The 19611-nt window shown below is 44.9% G+C and overlaps 2 protein-coding genes and 1 pseudogene across 3 annotated transcripts; 2 read left to right on the top strand and 1 right to left on the bottom strand.

Annotated features, from left to right (window-relative positions):
- Positions 1-1406: 1406 nt before the first annotated feature.
- On the top strand, positions 1407-1817 carry LOC309543878 (histone H3.2; the record flags this gene model as incomplete). Its single annotated transcript, XM_082276296.1, has 1 exon — positions 1407-1817. One exon carries the CDS (start codon positions 1407-1409, stop codon positions 1815-1817), a length of 411 nt encoding a protein of 136 aa, XP_082132422.1.
- A 912-nt stretch (positions 1818-2729) lies between these two features.
- LOC309543880 (uncharacterized protein) lies at positions 2730-3386 on the bottom strand (the record flags this gene model as incomplete). The annotated part of the gene is made up of 1 exon (XM_082276297.1): positions 2730-3386. The coding sequence occupies one exon, from the start codon at positions 3384-3386 to the stop codon at positions 2730-2732; it is 657 nt and encodes a 218-aa protein (XP_082132423.1).
- A 3999-nt stretch (positions 3387-7385) lies between these two features.
- LOC309543882 (histone H4-like) lies at positions 7386-7693 on the top strand (annotated as a pseudogene). The gene has a single exon. The product of its transcript is annotated as a histone H4-like (transcript).
- Positions 7694-19611: the final 11918 nt, after the last annotated feature.

The following is a 19611-nucleotide window of genomic DNA, read 5'->3' as shown; positions in this document are numbered from 1 at the left end:
CCCGCTGAGGGAACAACGTGCTATATATTTATTTAGTTATTATATTTGTTTATATCGTATTTAATGTGAAGGAAGGATGTGATCTCCTTACAGGGACTGGCTGACATTTCCCTCCATCCTTTCATCTCCAGAAGATATTCAGCAGAATTAGAGACAGAGAACTGTGATTGGTGAAATTTTCACATTATATAATTCAAATTTCCCGCCGTAATTCTATGGAACGTTGCAATTATCTCAAATAGAATAATCCGACACTAAAATTTGACATCTCTTCCTTCGGGAACATCGATCAACCGTCCTCTGAATTGTCGGGCAGTTTATCTAACCGAGAATAATAAATACGTTAGAAATATAAATGTTCATTTCTTCCAGTCTTTTCTTTTACTTCACAATCCAGAATTCGCCCTGCTAGAGAAGGTTTCCTATAGAAATTAATGAAAAGTCTACTGAACAAGTATTTTTTTGGGGGGGGGGGGGGGAAACGATTAAAGATTTCAGAATGCATTTCTTTAAAATCCTTATAAGAAAGACATTATTGACTGAAGAAGGAAACGCCCACAGCTGTGATTGGCTCAGATTTCAAATTGCTCCTTTTTAAATTTGCCGCCTGAATTGTAAAGAACGTTACAGAGAAATAATCAGCCCTATTATACCGCCAAATCCGACACTGAAACCTGAGATCATCAGATGAGACATTTAACCGAGAAATCTCATCAATTCTTTATTATCAAGAAGATGAATAGAAATGGAATGTGAAGATGATTGAATAATGTAAAACATTTCCATATCTTCTCTTTTATTCCAAGTCCTCAGAATGCAGAATCCCCTCCCCCATTGCTACATACAGAACATGATAGTGAGATGACTTTTCTCATAGAACTCTACCTTTCTATATGATGGGATAGGAAGTATTACACGTTTCATAGAAACCTTCATTAGAGATTTTACCTGAAAATCAAATCTAAACTCTGACACCTTACTGATCACTAAGAAAAAAACGACTTTATAAAGCCAGAAATTATTTCCGATTCAATAAAACATTTCCCGATGATCCTTCCTGGGCAGTTTATAGTAAAATTGTCCTTTAGTGGATTTCACAAAGCATTTCATCTTCACAATATTTCTAATGTCTCCTATTTCAGGAATGGCGCGCACAGCTTTCCGGGCAGGTTCGGGTTAATCTGTCCCATGTGACCTCTTGCTGGGAAAGCCCCGCCCTACTGAAAGCTGAATCACACAACTCAGTCATTGGCTGATTAGAGCTCTAAGAAATAGTCCAATTAAACCTAAGAAGGCGTGGTCAGCACTAACCAATAAACGCGGAGCGCGGTCTGTATAAATAGACGCCGCACAGCCCGTGTTCTCACACTTCTGTTCCGTCTGGAGATTAGAAGAGTTTCTCCGCCATGGCAAGAACCAAGCAGACCGCTCGTAAGTCCACCGGAGGGAAAGCTCCCCGCAAGCAGCTGGCCACCAAAGCCGCCCGCAAGAGCGCCCCGGCTACCGGCGGAGTCAAGAAGCCTCACCGCTACAGGCCCGGCACCGTGGCTCTCCGGGAGATCCGCCGCTACCAGAAATCCACCGAGCTGCTCATCCGCAAGCTGCCCTTCCAGCGCCTAGTCCGAGAGATCGCCCAGGACTTCAAGACCGACCTGCGCTTCCAGAGCTCCGCCGTCATGGCTCTGCAGGAAGCCTCCGAGGCTTATCTCGTAGGACTCTTCGAGGACACCAACCTCTGCGCCATCCACGCCAAGAGGGTCACCATCATGCCCAAAGACATACAGCTGGCACGCCGCATCCGCGGAGAGAGGGCCTAAATACATTCTTATCTCCCTCCATACTATCTCTACACAGCACAAAGGCTCTTTTCAGAGCCACCACATCCGCCTCACAAAGAGCTCCATACTACCTCATCACTCCTACTACATGCTGCCAATCCCCGCTACTACATTTCTACACTTTCCCGGCCATCAGCTTCACTGCATTTCTCTTTTCTCTCCGCTCCGATCCTCAGTGTGGAAGTAAATCTCATCTGTAACATTTCTAAACCGATCCCAGAGAAATTCACATTTCTCATCTATAAAGGAGATCCTTTTACCGATTTATTGTCCCCTAAATACAATGGAACTCATCTGTAACATTACTAACAATTACAGAGTAACAATTCACACTTCCTCAATATCTTCCCTAAGAGATACATTGGGACAATATTTAACGGTAAAACAAATCACTTCCTAGGAACAGATTGAACAATGTTTGGATTCTCTCAGGAGACACATTCTTGTATTTTCTAGAAACGTCATTTCTTATTCCAAACAGAATCGCTAGGAATAGTGCTTAGAGATCTGAGGATCGATCAGCCCATAGAGGAGGATGAGATCTCACGATCATTACAATGATTCTTCTTAGAACGTTCATAATGGCCGCATTACATACTGAAATATCATGTGTAGCTCTGTTAGGAGGAGATGGGTGTAGGTAGGTAGGTGTGGCTCTGTTAGGAGGAGGTAAGTGTAGCTCTGTTAGGAGTAGAAGGGTGTAGGTATGTGTAGCTCTGTTAGGAGGAGATGGGTGTATGTAGGTAGGTGTAGCTCTGATAGGAGGAGATGGGTGTAGCTGTTAGGAGGTGGGGTGTAGGCAGGTATGTGTAGCTCTGTTAGGAGGAGGTGGGTGGCTCTGAGAAGAGCCTTTGGGGGGTGTAGATGAAGGAGATCTTTGGCTGCTGGGATTTATTTCTTCTTCGGAGCGGCCTTCTTGGGCTTGGCTGCTGTCTTGGCTTTGGCCGCCTTCTTAGCCGGACTCTTGGCGGCTTTTTTCGGTTTGGCTGCAGCTTTGGGCTTCTTGGGGCTCTTTGTCGCCTTCTTGGCAGCTGCAGCCTTTGCCGGTTTTTTGGGGCTCTTGGCCGCTTTGCTGGCCGCCTTCTTCTTAGGGGACTTCGCCGGCTTCTTGGGTGATTTGGCCGCCGGTTTCTTGGGGGACTTGGCCGGCTTCTTAGCAGCAGCCAATGGCTTCTTGGCGGTTTTCTTGGCCTTGTCGCCCTCTTGCTGCTTCTTGTTGATCTTGAAGGATCCGGAGGCTCCATGTCCTTTCACCTGGACGAGGTTCCCCTTGGTCACCAGCGCCCTGATGGCGACCTTGAGGCGGTTGTTGTTCTTCTCCACATCGTATCCTCCGGCGGCCAGGAGCTTCTTGAGGGCGGCCAGGGAGACCCCGCTGCGCTCCTTGGAAGCGGCCACGGCTGTGACGATGAGATCGGACACGCTGGGACCGGACGGCTTCTTGCTGCCTTTCTTCCCTCCTCCGGCTGTCGCCTTCTTAGTCGCATTCTTCTTGGCGGCGGGCTCCGCTGGAGGAGCGGCGGCTGGGGCGCTCTCAGTCTCCGTCATGATTCTCAGGGAGTTTTTAAAACAGATAATAGAAACATCATTCTGGGATGGCGCTCTGCCTTATATACAGACGTTCTGCGCCGCTATTGGTTGATATAGAATTTGTCTTCTGCGCTGCTATTGGTTACACCTTAAACACGCCCACTAATTCTTATTTCAGTGTTGGAGAATCTTCTCTCTCTTCTTGTGTTTCCCCGTCAGAGAGATAAACGATTTTAATATGAAATGGAAGGATGGCCGATCTTTATCGGGGACCCGATCTGCTCACTGGACTGTCACTTATCGATCTCTCACTTACCGCTCTCATCATCTGCTCAGGAGGCTGAACACAGAGGCTGCAAACACCTCCAACCTCCTGAGTGTGTGTCTCATTCTTCCTTCTACCTGCTTTTCTACACACATTCCCATCAGAAATCAATCTTCTCACATCTCCAACTACAATCATCTTCACATTACATGAGTGAAGAGAGAAGATCAGGAAACATTTCCCTCCAACACACAAATCTGCTCGTCTATAGCTGAGTAGAAGGAGCCTGGAACAAAAACATCAGCCGGGGACATCAGATCCCTGTGTGATGTGATGGGAGAGATTGTTAGAGATTTCGAAGGTGTCAGTACATTAAACATTACATGTTCTCATCATCTTTGTATCATTTTCTGCTCATCATTACAAATATATTGTCACTGGATATTCTGAGTAACTTTATTGCCACATATTACTACACAGCTATATAGACTACTCAGGTAGAATGTTTCCTTGTATCTAGAATCAGAGGTAAAATCTACACATTCCTTCACACGGGGCAAAAAGAGGATGTAAGTAAGGCAGAGGTTGGTGTTAATCGTCTTTATTATTATTATTATTAATAATAATCATTTTTATTTATTTTTCCATTTTATTTCAATATATAAAATAAGGGAGGGTTATAATAAACCCCATGAAAAATGTATTTTTACCATCTTTGGTCCCATAGCTAAACGGGGAGTGAGAAGAAATCCTTGCAAAGTGAGGGGATCCCTGATTCACACCAGAACTAGTGTCCAGTGTGAAAGAATTCCACTCTACTACTGTTCCGGTGATAACCCAACATTTGAGATTTTCTTTTACTTTCAAGCTCAGTGAAAATGGTAAACAGGACAGATAGAGAGGGTAAATACCCCCCTCAATGGGGACACAAGCAGAATTAAAAACCTGTCAGGGGGTCCTATCCCTTTCCACTCCAACTAAAATAAAGAAAAAAGTATGTGTCTTAAGTGATCTTTTTTTTTTTTTAATTATTATTATTACTTTAATTTTGTATTTGATTTTTTTTTTTTTTTTTTAAAGATGTAAAGGAAACAAAAAATGAAATGAGAAGATACATTCTCAAAGTATAGCATGTATACAAATTGGATTGCTCAGAGAGCAAACAAATATACAATTCAAGAAGTACGGGCATGTAAGCTATTGGTCTGTATATATAAGGTCATGTGGCTATGAATATTTGGGTTGTATCATACCGCAAGTATTTTATTTGCTCTTTCTATTTCAAGAACAAAATGCAATAAAATGTATCATTTGTAAGACATTTTGTGTAGTTTGGTGCCTAAACAGGCCATAAGAGTTCACTGATCAATTTTGCTATTCAATTTGGGATGTGGCACCTTTTTATGCTCGCATTTACAGTACCACCCTGTGAGGAGGCCTTTATTCCTTAGCTCCTTTATTACTAACACTTTACGTTTTTAATCTGCTAATGTTGATTCATCTATAAATGTGTATATATTAGTAAAGGTGCTCCTTCTGGACGATAGGAAGATTCAGATGCATTATCCCGCTAAACTCGAAATTGTAGAAGTTCTATTCATAGATCTGCTCATCTTCTTCAAAATCACATCACTTGTGTCGCTTTTCAGGTTCCAAATATTTCTTCCAAACCGGTTAAATTCTCGATGATTACTGACACAAGTCTGGCGCCAAGTAATCCGAATCAATTATTTTCTATTTCCAAATCCAACAGATCTTCCCAGAGCCTAAGAAGGAGCCGGACATACATGTTTAGGAGATCTGATCGTATATTTATACACCTAAGATTGTGATCCGGGTGGGGGACAATGTGCTATAATGACACCTGTCTGTTCAAATTAGAATATATATATATAGCATCTAATTGTTTATATCGTATAAGGAACGATGTGATCTCCTTATAGGGGTTAGTTTTCATTTTCCGTCATCCTTTAATTCTGCTGAATAACCTCTGGAGATCAGAGATCTTTCAGTATTAAATACCAAACAAACATCCCTCATCTGAAAAGCAACAAAAATTTCAGATCCTCCTTTACACTGCTTGGACGAAAAATACATTTTATTATCAGAAGAAAACGTCCAGAACTGTGATTGGTGCAATTTTTACATTCTAAAATTCAGATTTCCCGCCGGAATTCTATGGAACGTTCCAATTATCTCACAAAGAATAATCAGACACTAAAATCTGTTATCTCTTTCTCCGGGAACATCGATCATCCGTCCTCTGAATTGTCGGACAGTTTATCTAACCAAGAATAATAAATACGTTAGAAATATAAATGTCACATTTCTTCCAAGCTTTTCTTTTACTTTACAATACAGAATCCGCCCTGCTAGAGAATGTTTCCTATAGAGATCAATGAAAAGTCTACTGAACAAGTATTTTCTCGGGGGGAAACGGAGAAAGATCTCAGAATAGATTTCTATGAAGTAGAGGCTTAAGAGGGAAACGCCCACGGCTCTGATTGGCCCAGATTTCACATAGCTCTTTTTTTAAATTTGCCGCCTGAATTGTGAAGAACGTTACAGAGAAATACTCAGCCCTATTATACCGCCAAATCCGACACTGAGACCTGAGATCATCAGATGAGACATTTATCCGAGAAATCTCATCAATGCTTTATTATCAAGAAGATGAATAGAAATGGAATGTGAAGATGATTGAATAATGTAAAACATTTCCATATGTTCTCTTTTATTCCAAGTCCTCAGAATGCAGAATCCAACCCCCCCCCCCACACACACACACACACACACACACACACTGCTACACAGAGAACATGATAGTGAGATGACTTCTCTCATAGATCTCTACCTTTCTATATGATGGGATAAGAAGTATTACACGTTTCATCATCACATCTGTATATGATCGTGGAACTGGCCGATAATTAATGTTCCCTTTTTCAGAGATGTAACAGTTACAGATTTCCCCCATATTAAAACTAGAGTAAAAAAGTGAAAGTGCTGGTAGAGATATGTAGAAATGATGACACTGCCAAATACATATGTACAATGAAACAAATGTTTCATGTCTGATCGGCTCCCTCTTTGTAACTTTAAAATCAGCAAACTGTTAACAATGTTTCCAACTAGTAAATGAAGAAAGAAAAAACTTATATAAATATATCAAATTATGACATGTCAGAAAAAATGTACAATGAATCAATAAAGAAAATATCTCGCTTTTGATAAATTACATCCGTTTCCATTCATGAAAATATTCTAAATAAATGCAATTATCTGCAGTGTAATAAATGACTGACAGCGCCCCCTTCTCAGCATGTCTCCCATCAGGTCCGCCCAGCCTTACACCCAGGAAGGTGAGATGTCGGGAAAACGTGTCCTTGTTTCCTTTTCAAAACAATATTTTATAAATATTAAATTACTTTGAACAATTAAAACTGGTGATTGTGTTTCTGTTATGAAGTGTTAAAGATTCCCTTTCTCTGTGTAATCTCCAGCTATAAATAGAAATACATGATAAGAAGGAATAAATGCATCTTCCGGAAATGTATTGCTGTTGCATTAATGTATCGGCATATAATATAATAATTAGGTGCCTTATAAATTAATTAAATTGTCTTATTTTTTAATGAATGGTGTGACTCCGCCTCTTTCCCAGGAAGGTTTCCATCTGGTCCGCTCAGGCTGTATATAAGGAGGGCGGGCAGACAGCTGAGCTCAGTCTGTCTTTGTAGCAGAGAATCATCATGTCTGGTCGCGGTAAAGGAGGGAAGGGTCTGGGGAAAGGAGGCGCCAAGCGGCACAGGAAGGTGCTCCGGGACAACATCCAGGGCATCACCAAACCCGCCATCCGACGTTTGGCCCGCAGAGGGGGTGTCAAGCGCATCTCCGGACTCATCTATGAGGAGACCCGCGGAGTGCTGAAGGTTTTCCTGGAGAATGTCATCCGCGATGCACCTACACCGAGCACGCCAAGAGGAAGACCGTCACCGCCATGGATGTCGTCTATGCTCTCAAACGCCAGGGGCGCACTCTCTACGGATTCGGAGGTTAAAAAAACCCCAACATCCACCGCTTACCCACTTCATCACAACAAAGGTCCTTTTCAGGGCCACCCACCTTCTCACACAAAGGGCTGATCATTCACAACTCCCAACACTCATTTCTACACATTTATTGTGTAACCATAGGAATTGCCGCTCATTTCTTTTCACTAAGAAATGGAATGCTGCGATGTCTAGCTGACCATACACTCTGCGATCTGATTGTTCGATCTGTTTTACGTTTAACAAAGCTATGGAAGAACAGAACAATATTACAAATTACATTGGTTGGGCAGTTGATGCATTGTTATAGTTGATTGTAGAGTCCGCACTCCGGGTGATGGAGCCGATTTTCCGAGCTGGCTGCTGGGTGAGGAGAATATATCGTTTATGTTGAAACTGAACCTAATATTTCTAACGTATTTATTATTCTTGGTTAGATAAACTGCCCGACAATTCAGAGGACGGATGATCGATGTTCCCGGAGGAAAAGATATCAGATTTTAGTGTCGGATTATTCTATCTGAGATAATTGGAACGTTCCATAGAATTCCGGCGGGAAATTTAAATTTTAAAATGTGAAAATTGCACCAATCACAGTTCTGGGCGGTTTCTTCCCATAATAAAATGTATTTTTCTTCCAAGGAGTGTGAAGGGGGATCTGAGATCTGTGTTCCTTTTCAGATGGGGGATGTTTGTTTGGTATTTAATATTCAATGATCTCTGATCTCCAGAAATTATTCAGCAGAATTAAAGGATGGAGGTGTTTGGGAATAGAAAATAATTGATTGAATATTTGGAACCTGAAAGGCGACACGAGTGATGTGATTTGGAGGAAGATGAGCGAATCTATGAATAGAACTTCTACAATGTTGAGTTTAGCGGGATAATGCGGCTGAATCTTCCTATTGGCCAGTCGAATAACGGCGGGAGATTTAAAAGAAGCAACTCTGATCCATTATAGGCGTGGTCTATTAATAGCCAAGAGAGTAAATAATGTCCTGAACTATGAATTATAATGTGATGTGACGTAGGAGGGATGGATTTGGTTGGAGGAGTTTAGCGGTGAGTAGACGATCAGCATAGATAGATTGGAAGTAAAAGAGATGAGAGAGAATGAAGTTCTGTGATCACATTTCCTCTCATTACTACTCACCTGTATTACAAGTCTGAGTGTGATAAGAAGACAAAGTGTTTGCCTGTAGAGTGCACTTTAATTATACAATTTATCACAATAAAATATTACTTGATAAAGAAAATAAATCCAATTATGTCCGGCTCTTGGGTGGGAAACTAATAATAATGACATTTAGTAGAGAAGTACTGTGGGGAATGGATCGAACCGTCCTGATTCTAGATTTATTGCGGAGATCATCTCCACTTTCTGCCTCTATACATTCCCAATTCATCGCCTTGTACTGCACACATACCCAACTGTTCTACCAGGAATCACCACAAGGTGGCAGAGCTGAATAAACATTTATGCCGCGCTCACACATTCTTACAAGAGAAAAGAAGCAAGATAAACGAAACATTGTATTTATTCCATCAGCCCAGCCCAGTCTATTTGTATCTATTTCCATCATCAACAGCAGATTGATGTCCATAGATAAAGCCATAAGCTGCCTGATAGGTAAATGACACAAAATATGTACAAAGTATCAGCTACATACAAATCTGATCACAATATCACCTCGGACAGCACACAGTCCTTTATAGAAGTTTGAAGTAGAAAATGTTTCCTTTATCATTGGACATGTGTAGCACCTTTACTAATATCTACACATTTTTTTTCAAATTTTTTTATATCTGTTTTTTTTTTTTTTTTACAGAATTCTGAGTTTATTAATACAATAGTCTCTATTAGGATGATTTTAGAACCAATGAGGAACAAAGTAGTACCACCCACAGACCATCTTTCTGCAGACATACATATCTTCTGCTCTGTAAGATTTGTAAATCTATCCTAGTTACAGCATACAGTATAGGGAAGCAGGGCAGTGCTGGGTTCTGTAGTTCCTTGTACAGGTGTCAAACAGGCGGCCCTCCAGCTGTTACAGAACTACAAGTCCCATGAGGAATTGCGAGGCTGACAGTTACAAGCATGACTCCCACAGGCAGAAGCATGATAGAACTTGTAGTTCCGCAACAGCTGCAGGGCCACCAGTTTGACACCCACAGGCCACTGTATTAAAAACTCCTCATTTTGCTGTCATCCTCCTGCTCTGCCATCTGTTCCATCATAAAGAGCCATGCTGAAAACATATGTGTGTCTATGGTCATAACAGATCAATCATAACAGTTACTTGTCTGGACTAATACAGCTTTGTTACAGGCACTTAGCTCCATATATGGTCTGGACACTTTTGGTGTGATTTGAGGACTGCTGGCCTGGTGTGAATATGGCACGCTGATGTGATGTGGGCACCTCCAATCAAATATGGTCACTTCTGTTGTCATACAGGTACCTCTGCTGTGACATGGCCCATGTCACAGCAGAGGTACCTGTATGACAACAGAGGTGACCATATCTGATTGGAGGGGTGCCCACTAGAGATGGCCTTGCGGTTCGCCCGGCGGTCGGTTCGCGGCAAATTTTGCTTGTTTGCTACCCGCCAATTTTCGAACACATGGTGTTGTTCGTGGCGGCCATATTAGTTTACATTGGGGAGAATTTTGACCCATGACACAGCCATCAGGTGGAACGGGACAGCCATTGAAACATTTCAGCACATGTACATGCCTCCTATCCTATAAATAGACCAGAGCAGGCGGCCATTTCACATTCTGCTTTTTGTCAGCGTAGGGAGAGGTCTGCTGCATGCATCAGGGAGAGATTGTAAGGGAAAAATAGCTCTGTTAAGATCCAAAAAAGTCCTTTTCAGGGCTGGTATTTCGGTATAGGTCTACTAGTATCTTTTTCAAGTTAGGGGCAGGTATCCAGTCAGTGCTTTAGGGGCAGTTAGAGATCGGCAGCAGTGACACAAAACGCTCTGTTAATGTCCACAAAAGTCCTTTTCAGGGCTGGTATTTTGGTATAGGTCTACTACAGTCTCTTTTGAGTTTAAGGACAGGTATCCAGTCTGTGCTTTAGGAGAAGTTAGAGATCGGCAACAGTCACACAAATCACTCTGTTAATGTCCACAAAAGCCATTTAAAGGGCTGCAATTTTTTTGGTATTGCTGTGCAGTGCACCATATAAGGGGGGGGGGGGGGGGAGGGTAATCCACGGTATAATATAGTTCGTAGAAAGCATATTATAGTGGATCAGTGGTATTATTGTGCACTGTGCAGCATTGTGACAAGTGTGGTGACTGAGCGTTGCTGCAGCAATACTAAAAACAGGGCCGGCCTTAGGGGGGGGCTCTTTGTGTGGGGTCTCTGATGTGAGGGGGCTCTGTGTGGGGGTCTCTGATGTGAGGTGGGTCGCTGATGTGAGGGGGGCTCTCTGATGTAGGGGGGCTCTAAATTAAGGGGACTTTGTGTGGGGGGTCTCTGATGTAAGGGGGGCTAAGTTATTAGTGATCATAAAAAAGAAAAGTCAAATAAAGTGCAAAAAAGGTGCACAGGATTAGCTCGCACAGGGCGCCTGAACACCTAAGGCTAGCCCTGACTACAAACAGTGACAAAAGCACTTTTAATGTATTATAACTGGTGTGATAGACCAATTGCCCCCCCCCCCCCCAATACCACATATTGCAGTGGGGTGTTATCTGAGTATACTTTTACGAGTGTATTTGTGTCCTGCAACAATATTGCCTCTTTTGCTGCATTCAATCTGATATACACAGTGCCAAACTCCCTGGCCAATTTTTTGAACAACTGGTGTGATAGACCAGTGGCCCCCAATACCACATATTGAAGTGGCATGTTATTTAACAGTATACTTTTCTAAGAGTGTATTTTAGTCCTGTAAACTTTTGGCCTCTGTTGCTGTATTAACTGTGCTACACACAGTGACAACAGTTACTAGCCAATTATTTGTAGAACTGGTGTGATAAAACTGTGGCCCCCCAATACCACAGATTGAAGTGAGGTGTTGTATACCTTTTTTCCAGATATACTGCAATTCTCTAGAGACTTTTGTCACAGGGTAATTAAAAAACATGGCTTTCGGTTCCGGCGCCGCATGGAGTAGTCACACTCCACCTCAGCTCCCGCGCCCGGCTTAAAAATCTGCCATTCGCCCGCTATTGTACCCATTGGGGACCCGCAGCCCGGCCGTGCACTCACCCGCCACCACGATGGATCGTTTCCTGGAGAAATCGGGTCCGCGGGCAGCCCAGGAACCGCCCGCTGTCCAAGCCGCGCTTTCCTCACAGCAGCCGGCAGAGGCCTCGGAGCCAGCCATGGAGGTGGGCGGCCCCTCCTCCTCCCATACTCCGCACATCGATCCGGGGTTCATTGAACGGATCGCACAGGCTGTTGCCTCTCTCCTGTCCCCTACCATACAAAGCACTGTGGAGAAAGCAGTGCAGTCTGGCATGCTGCAAATAAAGAAGGAGCTGCGGGAACATGTCACCAGGTTAAACGAGGCTGAGCAGCGTATTTCCAGCCTGGAGGATGAACTTTATCACATGCAGGCCCAAGAACAAATGCAGGAAAAGACAAATGTATTCCTGTCACAGAAACTTGAAGACTTGGAAAACCGAGCCAGACGCAGCAACTTGCGTTTTGTGGGAGTCCCAGAATCGCTACTTTCTTCAGAGCTGATTGACTTCTGCTCCCGCCGCATCCCGGAGGCGCTTGGTCTGACCGGTGTTCATGTGGTAGAACGAGCTCACCGCATTGGGGCTCATTCTAAGGACCGCAAGACCCCTAGGCCCATCATTGCTAAATTTCTTAATTATGCTGACAAGAACTTGCTACTGCAGAAATACAGACAATCCAAATCCCTTCAGGTGGATGGGGTCAAAGTTTTAATATTTGCTGATTACTCCATTGAAGTGTCAAAAAAACGGAAAGCCTTTCAGCAAATCTGCTCCCAGCTTTTCCAACAACACATAAAGTTCACCCTTGCCTACCCCGCCATTCTGCGTCTGAAATCATCTACTGGTGAGCAGCTGTCATTCCAGGATCCCTCTGAGGCGGAAGATTATTTGCGCTCTTTGAATCCAGACAATCAGCAACAGTTTACCCCTAGGCCTCTCTCTTTCCCGCGACCTATGGATCAACGGAGCCCCCGAAAGGACTCGCCGAAGCGCCAGCGCTTCGCTGATCCGTCTTACCGCACTAAACACCGTTGAACTTTCTCCTGCATCTTCAATGTTCAATCTTCAATCGCAGTAATTTTGTGGTATGCTTTACATATGTTTTCCCAGGTCTCGGACTCGGACCTGCCTGTTCTGCAGCTAAAGGTACTGTAGTTGGACTTTGTCCTCCATCTTCATTCTCCTTTCACGCGAGTACTCGCTCACCTGACTGTTGATCAAACCCTCAATTACCTCACTCCCATGCCTTATTCATTTTTTTTACAGGACTCCGCTCCCTAGGGAACATGTTTTATTTTCTCTATGTATTTACATGTGATTACATTGCTATGTTTTGCCATGCTTCTTTTCCCCCCTGGGTTGTTGGCCCTGCCGCTCGCTCCATCCCTCCCAGGGCACACATTATTTCTCCCCCTGTGTTTTTTTTTTTTTTTTACAGCAGGAGAAGTCATCCTCTTTGACTCCCTTGGGGCGATTTTGTGTGCATCTGCGTGGGCCGTTGTGAGTGGGAGACCCCCTCGATTGTGACCCCATGTGGAAAAAAGAGAAGTTAGTACTGGTTTTTGTATGTTGTTTTTTTGTATTCCCCTACCCCTTCTCCTTATATCTCACCCTTTACCTCGCTTCCCTCACTAATTGTGGTGAAGGCCCTGGCCCAATTTATTTGCATATCTTTGCTCTTACCCCATCTAGAGTCAGATACTTACTCTCTGAGCTTCCAGCTAAGGCGTGTTCATTCCCACTCCTGCAACCAGTTCTCTCCCCTGATTACCCTCCCTGAAGTTAATATCATGGAATGTTAAGGGCCTCCGGTCCCCTCTCAAGCGCATGAAAATTTTACGTCACTTGCACAGACTGCATGCAGACATTGCCCTACTGCAAGAGACACACCTCGCCCCCTCAGACTTCCACCGGCTTAGGAAGCTCTGGGTGGGTGAGGTGCTGAGATCAGCAGCTCTAGGTCGCAAGGCTGGGGTCATTATACTGATCCATAAAAATCTATCCTGTAATGTTTTGTCAGTCACATCTGACGACCATGGTCGTTTTTGTACGGCTCACATCCAGATTGGCTCCACGGAGTTGTTAATATCCAATGTTTATGCTCTGAACACACCGGACAAACCATTTTTCGAGAAACTCATCGCATACCTCCTGAATTTCCCTCAACTTCCCCCTAAGCGGATCAGTGAGGCAATGCTGGAATACTATTCCAGGCTTTACTCTAGAGACCCCATTGACCCCCCGACCACCCGTGAGTTCTTGCAACGCACTAAGCTGCCTAAGGTGACCCCTTCACAGCTGGAAACTCTTAATGCTCCAATTTCACCAGATGAACTGAGTTCGGTCATAAAATCCCTGCCCTCTAATAAAGCCCCTGGCCCTGACGGCTTTACCGGCAAATTTTTCAAATCCTTTCGCGAAGTGATCCAACCCACTCTACATCGGGTTTACACCAACATTTGGGAAGGCGGCGAATATCTGCCGACCGGTAATCAAGCCTTAATTAAACTCTTAGCTAAAAAAGGTAAAGACCCTCTTGACCCAGGTGCTTACCGCCCAATTTCCCTACTTAATTTGGATGTAAAAATTTTGTCAAAACTAGTGGCGACCAGATTGGCTAACCTTTTACCCTCTTCGGCCATCCATTTAATCCATTCGGCCCAATCAGGTTTTGTGAAAGGTAGAACGGCCATGCTAAATATCTTGTGGTTTTGGAACAGGCCCGGCTCCACCCTGGGGAAGACCTGGCAATCATCACCCTGGATGCCGAGAAAGCCTTCGACAACGTGGGTTTTCACTGGTTGTCGATGGTCCTTTCCGACATGGGCTTCTCTGGGGTCTTCACCCATTTGATTGATTCCATGTATAAGGCACCTACAGCCAGACTGGTGGTGGAGGGTCTCCTCACGGGGGAATTTAGCCTGCATAAAGGTACGAGACAAGGTTGCCCCCTCTCACCCCTACTCTTTAATTTAGCCTTGGAACCTTTATCCCGATACCTAGCAGAACAAGCCCCTTTACATGGCATCAAGGTGGGTGAGCACGACCTCCGTACGGCCCTTTTTGCTGATGACGTGCTTATTTTCACGTCCAATCCGGCTTCTGATCTACCCACTATAAAATCTATCTTTGACACTTTTAAAATATGTTCGGGTCTCTGCATTAATTATCAAAAAAGCGAAATACTACCTCTCACCTGTTGTCCAACCCGTCAATGGCCACAGACTTCTATATTCTCTATAGCCAAAACTCACATAACCTATTTAGGAATAAAAATTGGTAAGACCCCTTCCTCACTTTACACACTAAAAATTGTAAAAAAAATTGTACAGGAATTGGGCAGCTGGATGGAATTGCCTCTCTCTCTCCTTGGCAGATGTCACCTGGTCAAGATGGTCATCTTCGCTAAACTGCTCTATCCAATGCAAACCCTGCCTCTGTTGCTTAAACATAAAGATGTTCAGCTTTTGAACAAGGCTATCTCTCATTTTATTTGGAGAGGCAGGCGTTCACGGATATCTCTTAAGAAATTGCAGCTGCCCAGGAGAGAGGGGTGAATTGGTCTCCCCAACATAAGAGTTTACAACTTATCATGCTTACTTAGGATATGTATTGATTGGCTAACTCAGTCTACCCACTGCTCTTTGTATACATTGGAGGCCGCTATGGTGTACCCTGTCTCCCTATCTGCCTTGCTACACTGCAAATGGAAAACCTTGGCCCCTGTCCTCCAACATAATGTACTGCTCCATGATACGGCCATTGCATGGAGGGAACTCAGAAAGCTTCTACATCTTCCTCTCCACATGTCTCGGCACCTCCCGATTCAGGGAAACCCTATGTTCTCACTGGGCATGGACTCTGGTATCTTTTACCTCTGGAAAACCAACGGCCTCACAAAATTTTCGGATCTGTGTGACAGTACCTCTGGCACCCCCTTGGATTTTTCTGCTGTAGCCAAAGCCTTCTCCCTGCCACCTTCTCATCATTTCTACTACAGACAATGCTTGAGCTTTATTCGCAAGTCGTGTAGCTCTGACTTTGATCGCTTCCGCCTCTCCATCCTAGACAATTTTATTGCTGACAATATAAACACTATTTCGGGCATATATAAACCGATCCTTTTGAAGTCCACGCCCCCCCTATCTGACTCAACAGTTCTGAACTGGGGTACAGCCTTTCCACATCCAGATCTTTTCCTCCGACTTCGAACAGGACTTATTGCAACTCTTTGCCTGACACCGAATGAAATTTGGAGGGAAACTCAGTTGCGCATTTTGCACCGTGCCTATATGCCGTTCTCTACGGATCCTCATAACCCACAGGGTGCGACATGCCCACACTGCAAAGTTCCACGCCCCACCCTGGCCCACCACTTTTGGCAATGCACGGCTATATCCAACTTCTGGGACCACGTTCTCTCTTTCATTTTTGGAGTCACGCAAGTCCGCATACCCAAGGATCCCTTCCTTTTGCTCTTCGGATATTGGGACCCGCAAGTTCTTTCCAGACCCCCGGACACCGGTCTCCCCCATAAGGAATGGATCTTACTTTGCATCCTTATAGCCAGGAAATGCATACTGAACAAATGGACCTCCCATTTGTGCCCCAAAATCACACACATAAAACTGTGTCTCTATAATGAAAGATTGTCCATGGACGTTGGGAGTGTTGCCTCTTTTAATCGCTTCTCCGACCGCTGGAATGCTTTTATCCTTACTACGCTCACAAATCAGGAACAACTGGACCTTCACAATCGGCCAGCGTACCATACTGTTCATCTTGCTAAGCTGAAAAGGACGGGCTCAATGTAACATCAGTTATTATTGTCAGTCCATCCATCTGCCAATGTTACCTATGGCACTATTGAATTGATGGTCCCACTTTACTATCTGAATATTTGCATATTTTATCTCTACTCTAGGTGTCCTCAAACTACTTATGGCTGTCCTCCGTAGTCTTTACCCCCCCCCCCCAGGTTCCCTACTTTTCAACCCACCACCCCCCCACCTTCATGCAGTAATACTGCTATTTACCTGTTCTCGGTTTATTATTGGTGCAATAATGCGACTGTCTGTACATGACTGTACCTTCATTCATTACATGTTGTTTTGATTGTGGTTACTGTACTGTGAAGAAATTTTCAATAAAATTTATATAAAAAAAAAAAAAAACATGACAGGCAGAAGGGGGGGGGGGGGGCGGGGGGGCGTGGCGACCGCCAACTAGTATGGCCGCATAGAGCCGGAGCTCCTGATCCCACCCGGCAAATTCCGGATCTACGGCCCGCAACGGCTGTTCACAACTCAGCTCTTCGGGAACGAGTGCGTGATCACTCCCCGCACACCCCAGAGATGGCAAGACGGAAGACCGAGGCCCCAACAGTCCGCAAACTCTCGGACTTCTTTCGGCCGGCGACTCCCAGTCTTAAAAAAAATGGTGCCGGCTCCCAGCCATTGCCGCAGCGCGCCAGCCCTCTAGCGGCGGCCGCACCTGCATCAGGCGAGCCCCGGGCAGCACGGCTCACCGACCCAGATGCGATCATCCTGCACAGGGGACTCCTCTCCATCCACTCCCTCCACGCAAAGCCCTGCGAAATCCAGGCCTAGATGGGACAGCAGCCATGCGACATATGAAACACCGGACATGGAGGTGAGCACTCAATCATCCACCAGCCCTCTGCCTTGGGCCTATATACCGCCTCTAGACCCCTTTGCTGCCATTACCACCACAGGGCAGCCAGTGTCAGACACCACGCTCAAGGAGATGATGTCCATGCTTAACAACTCCATGCAGGCTAACATTGCTGCATATATCTCCTACTCCTAGAAAGAGCTGCATGGCTTGGGGGACCGGGTACACAATCTGGAAGACAAGATGGAGGAATTCACATCCTCCTATAATGTATTAGTGGACTCTCACGTCTCCCATCAGGAAGACATCCACAAAATCCAAGCAAAAATTGCAGATCTGGAAGACAGATCCAGACGCAACAATCTTAAGATCCGTGGCGTCCCGGAGTCACTTTTACCTAACCAACTACCGTCTTTCGCGAGGGACCTTTTTCAAAAAGCGGTTCCGGAACTCATTAATGCGGACTTAACAATAGATCGGATTCACTGCATCCCCAAGCCATCCTTCCTCCGACAAGAAGTGCCCAGAGACGTGCTGCTCAGGATCCATTTCTTTCAAGCCAAAGAAAAAAATCTGGAAGCTTTCAGGCGCAGAGATCGCCTACCTGACCAAATTGGATCACTGCAGGTTCTTCCAGACTATTCTCTATACACTCTGCAACTTAGGCGCAATTTGAACACCGTCACCAAGGCCCTCCGCAACCAAAAAGTTGTTTATAAATGGAAATATCCTGCGAGACTCTGCGTGACTCACCAAGGTACTACATCCCATATCACTTCCCTGGATCAAGGGATCCGATTGCTCCGCCAATGGGGAATTGTACCAGAACCTCAGGATCCCCAACGCAACACCACCACACTTCCGCCCCGGCATGTTCAACCCGAGTGGAACGTCGTGTCAAGATCCTCTAGATCCAGATCACGCCACAAGTGACAGCAGTTTTCCTTACCCTCGCTGGGTGGATCAGACCCCAATTTGCTGAATGAGCACATACCACCGTGCTTTTCACCCCTGATGCCTTTGCAATGCCTGTTGTATACCTGGTCGTAAAAGGCCAAGTATTTTTTACCCTACCCTACTCTTTTCTTGTTTTTTGTGTGTCGTTTTTGTTTTTGCCAATTTTTTGCAGTTACATCCTGTGATTCCTGGTTTGGAACCTTTCATTGACACTCGCTCGAGTCACCATCTTCGCCTTCCTCCAGGGGTGGACCGGAGTCGTCTCTTTGTGCTCCTGCAATGCACTGCTACTATCCTGTCCGAAGACCCACGTCGACTGGCCCCTCAGGTACTCTCTCTTATCTGCTCCTTCCCACATTCCATCTGTTACTGGAATGACATTCATCCCAGCCGCAACCCATCCCCGGAGGAGCTGCCTCCTGAACTTTTGCACAACACCTCCTGCTTCAATCATACCCTTTACCCAATGCTACCATGACCCTTCAACTTCTCTCTCTGAACGCTAAGGGGCTAAATCACCCCGTGAAGCGCTACTCTATGTGGCGGGAGGCGACTACAGCTAGGGCAGATGTACTAGCGGTACAAGAGACGCACTTTAAACAAGACCACAGTCCTCGTTGCACACACCCGGACTATCCTCACAACTTCCATGCCTCCTCTACAGAGAAAAAGAGGGGTGTGATGCTGGCGCTTCGTTCTTCTGTATCCTTCTCCTACTCCAAGCTGGTGCAGGACGTAGAGGGCAGATACATAATTCTTGTTTGTGTCATAGATAATTGTCCGTACACCTTAGTTAACGTGTATGCCCCCAATAGACACCAACTACTTCTTACGTAAACTTTGTATGAAGGTATCTAAACTAAAAGTGGGTAGACAGATCATGTGCGGTGATTACAACTTGGTGATGGACCATGTCATGGACTCCTCCTCCAGGGGCGCATCAAAACTGCCTTCTCTAGCTTCTCTGGCACATGCTGAGGGGCTCCATGACGTGTGGCGTTACCAACACGTGGAAGAGCGGGACTATTACTTTTTTTCACCTTGCCATAATACGTACACTAGGATAGACATGTTCCTAGTGGACTCTACATTGTTACCGCTTGTGCTGGACACTTCTATATCCCCTA

The sequence above is a fragment of the Pelophylax lessonae genome (genome assembly GCF_965119305.1).
Source record: "Pelophylax lessonae genome assembly, contig: HAP1_SCAFFOLD_465, whole genome shotgun sequence".
In the NCBI taxonomy this organism is placed as follows: domain Eukaryota; kingdom Metazoa; phylum Chordata; class Amphibia; order Anura; family Ranidae; genus Pelophylax; species Pelophylax lessonae.
Note: the sequence above shows the minus strand (reverse complement) of the source record. Positions and strands in the feature narration are given on the sequence as shown.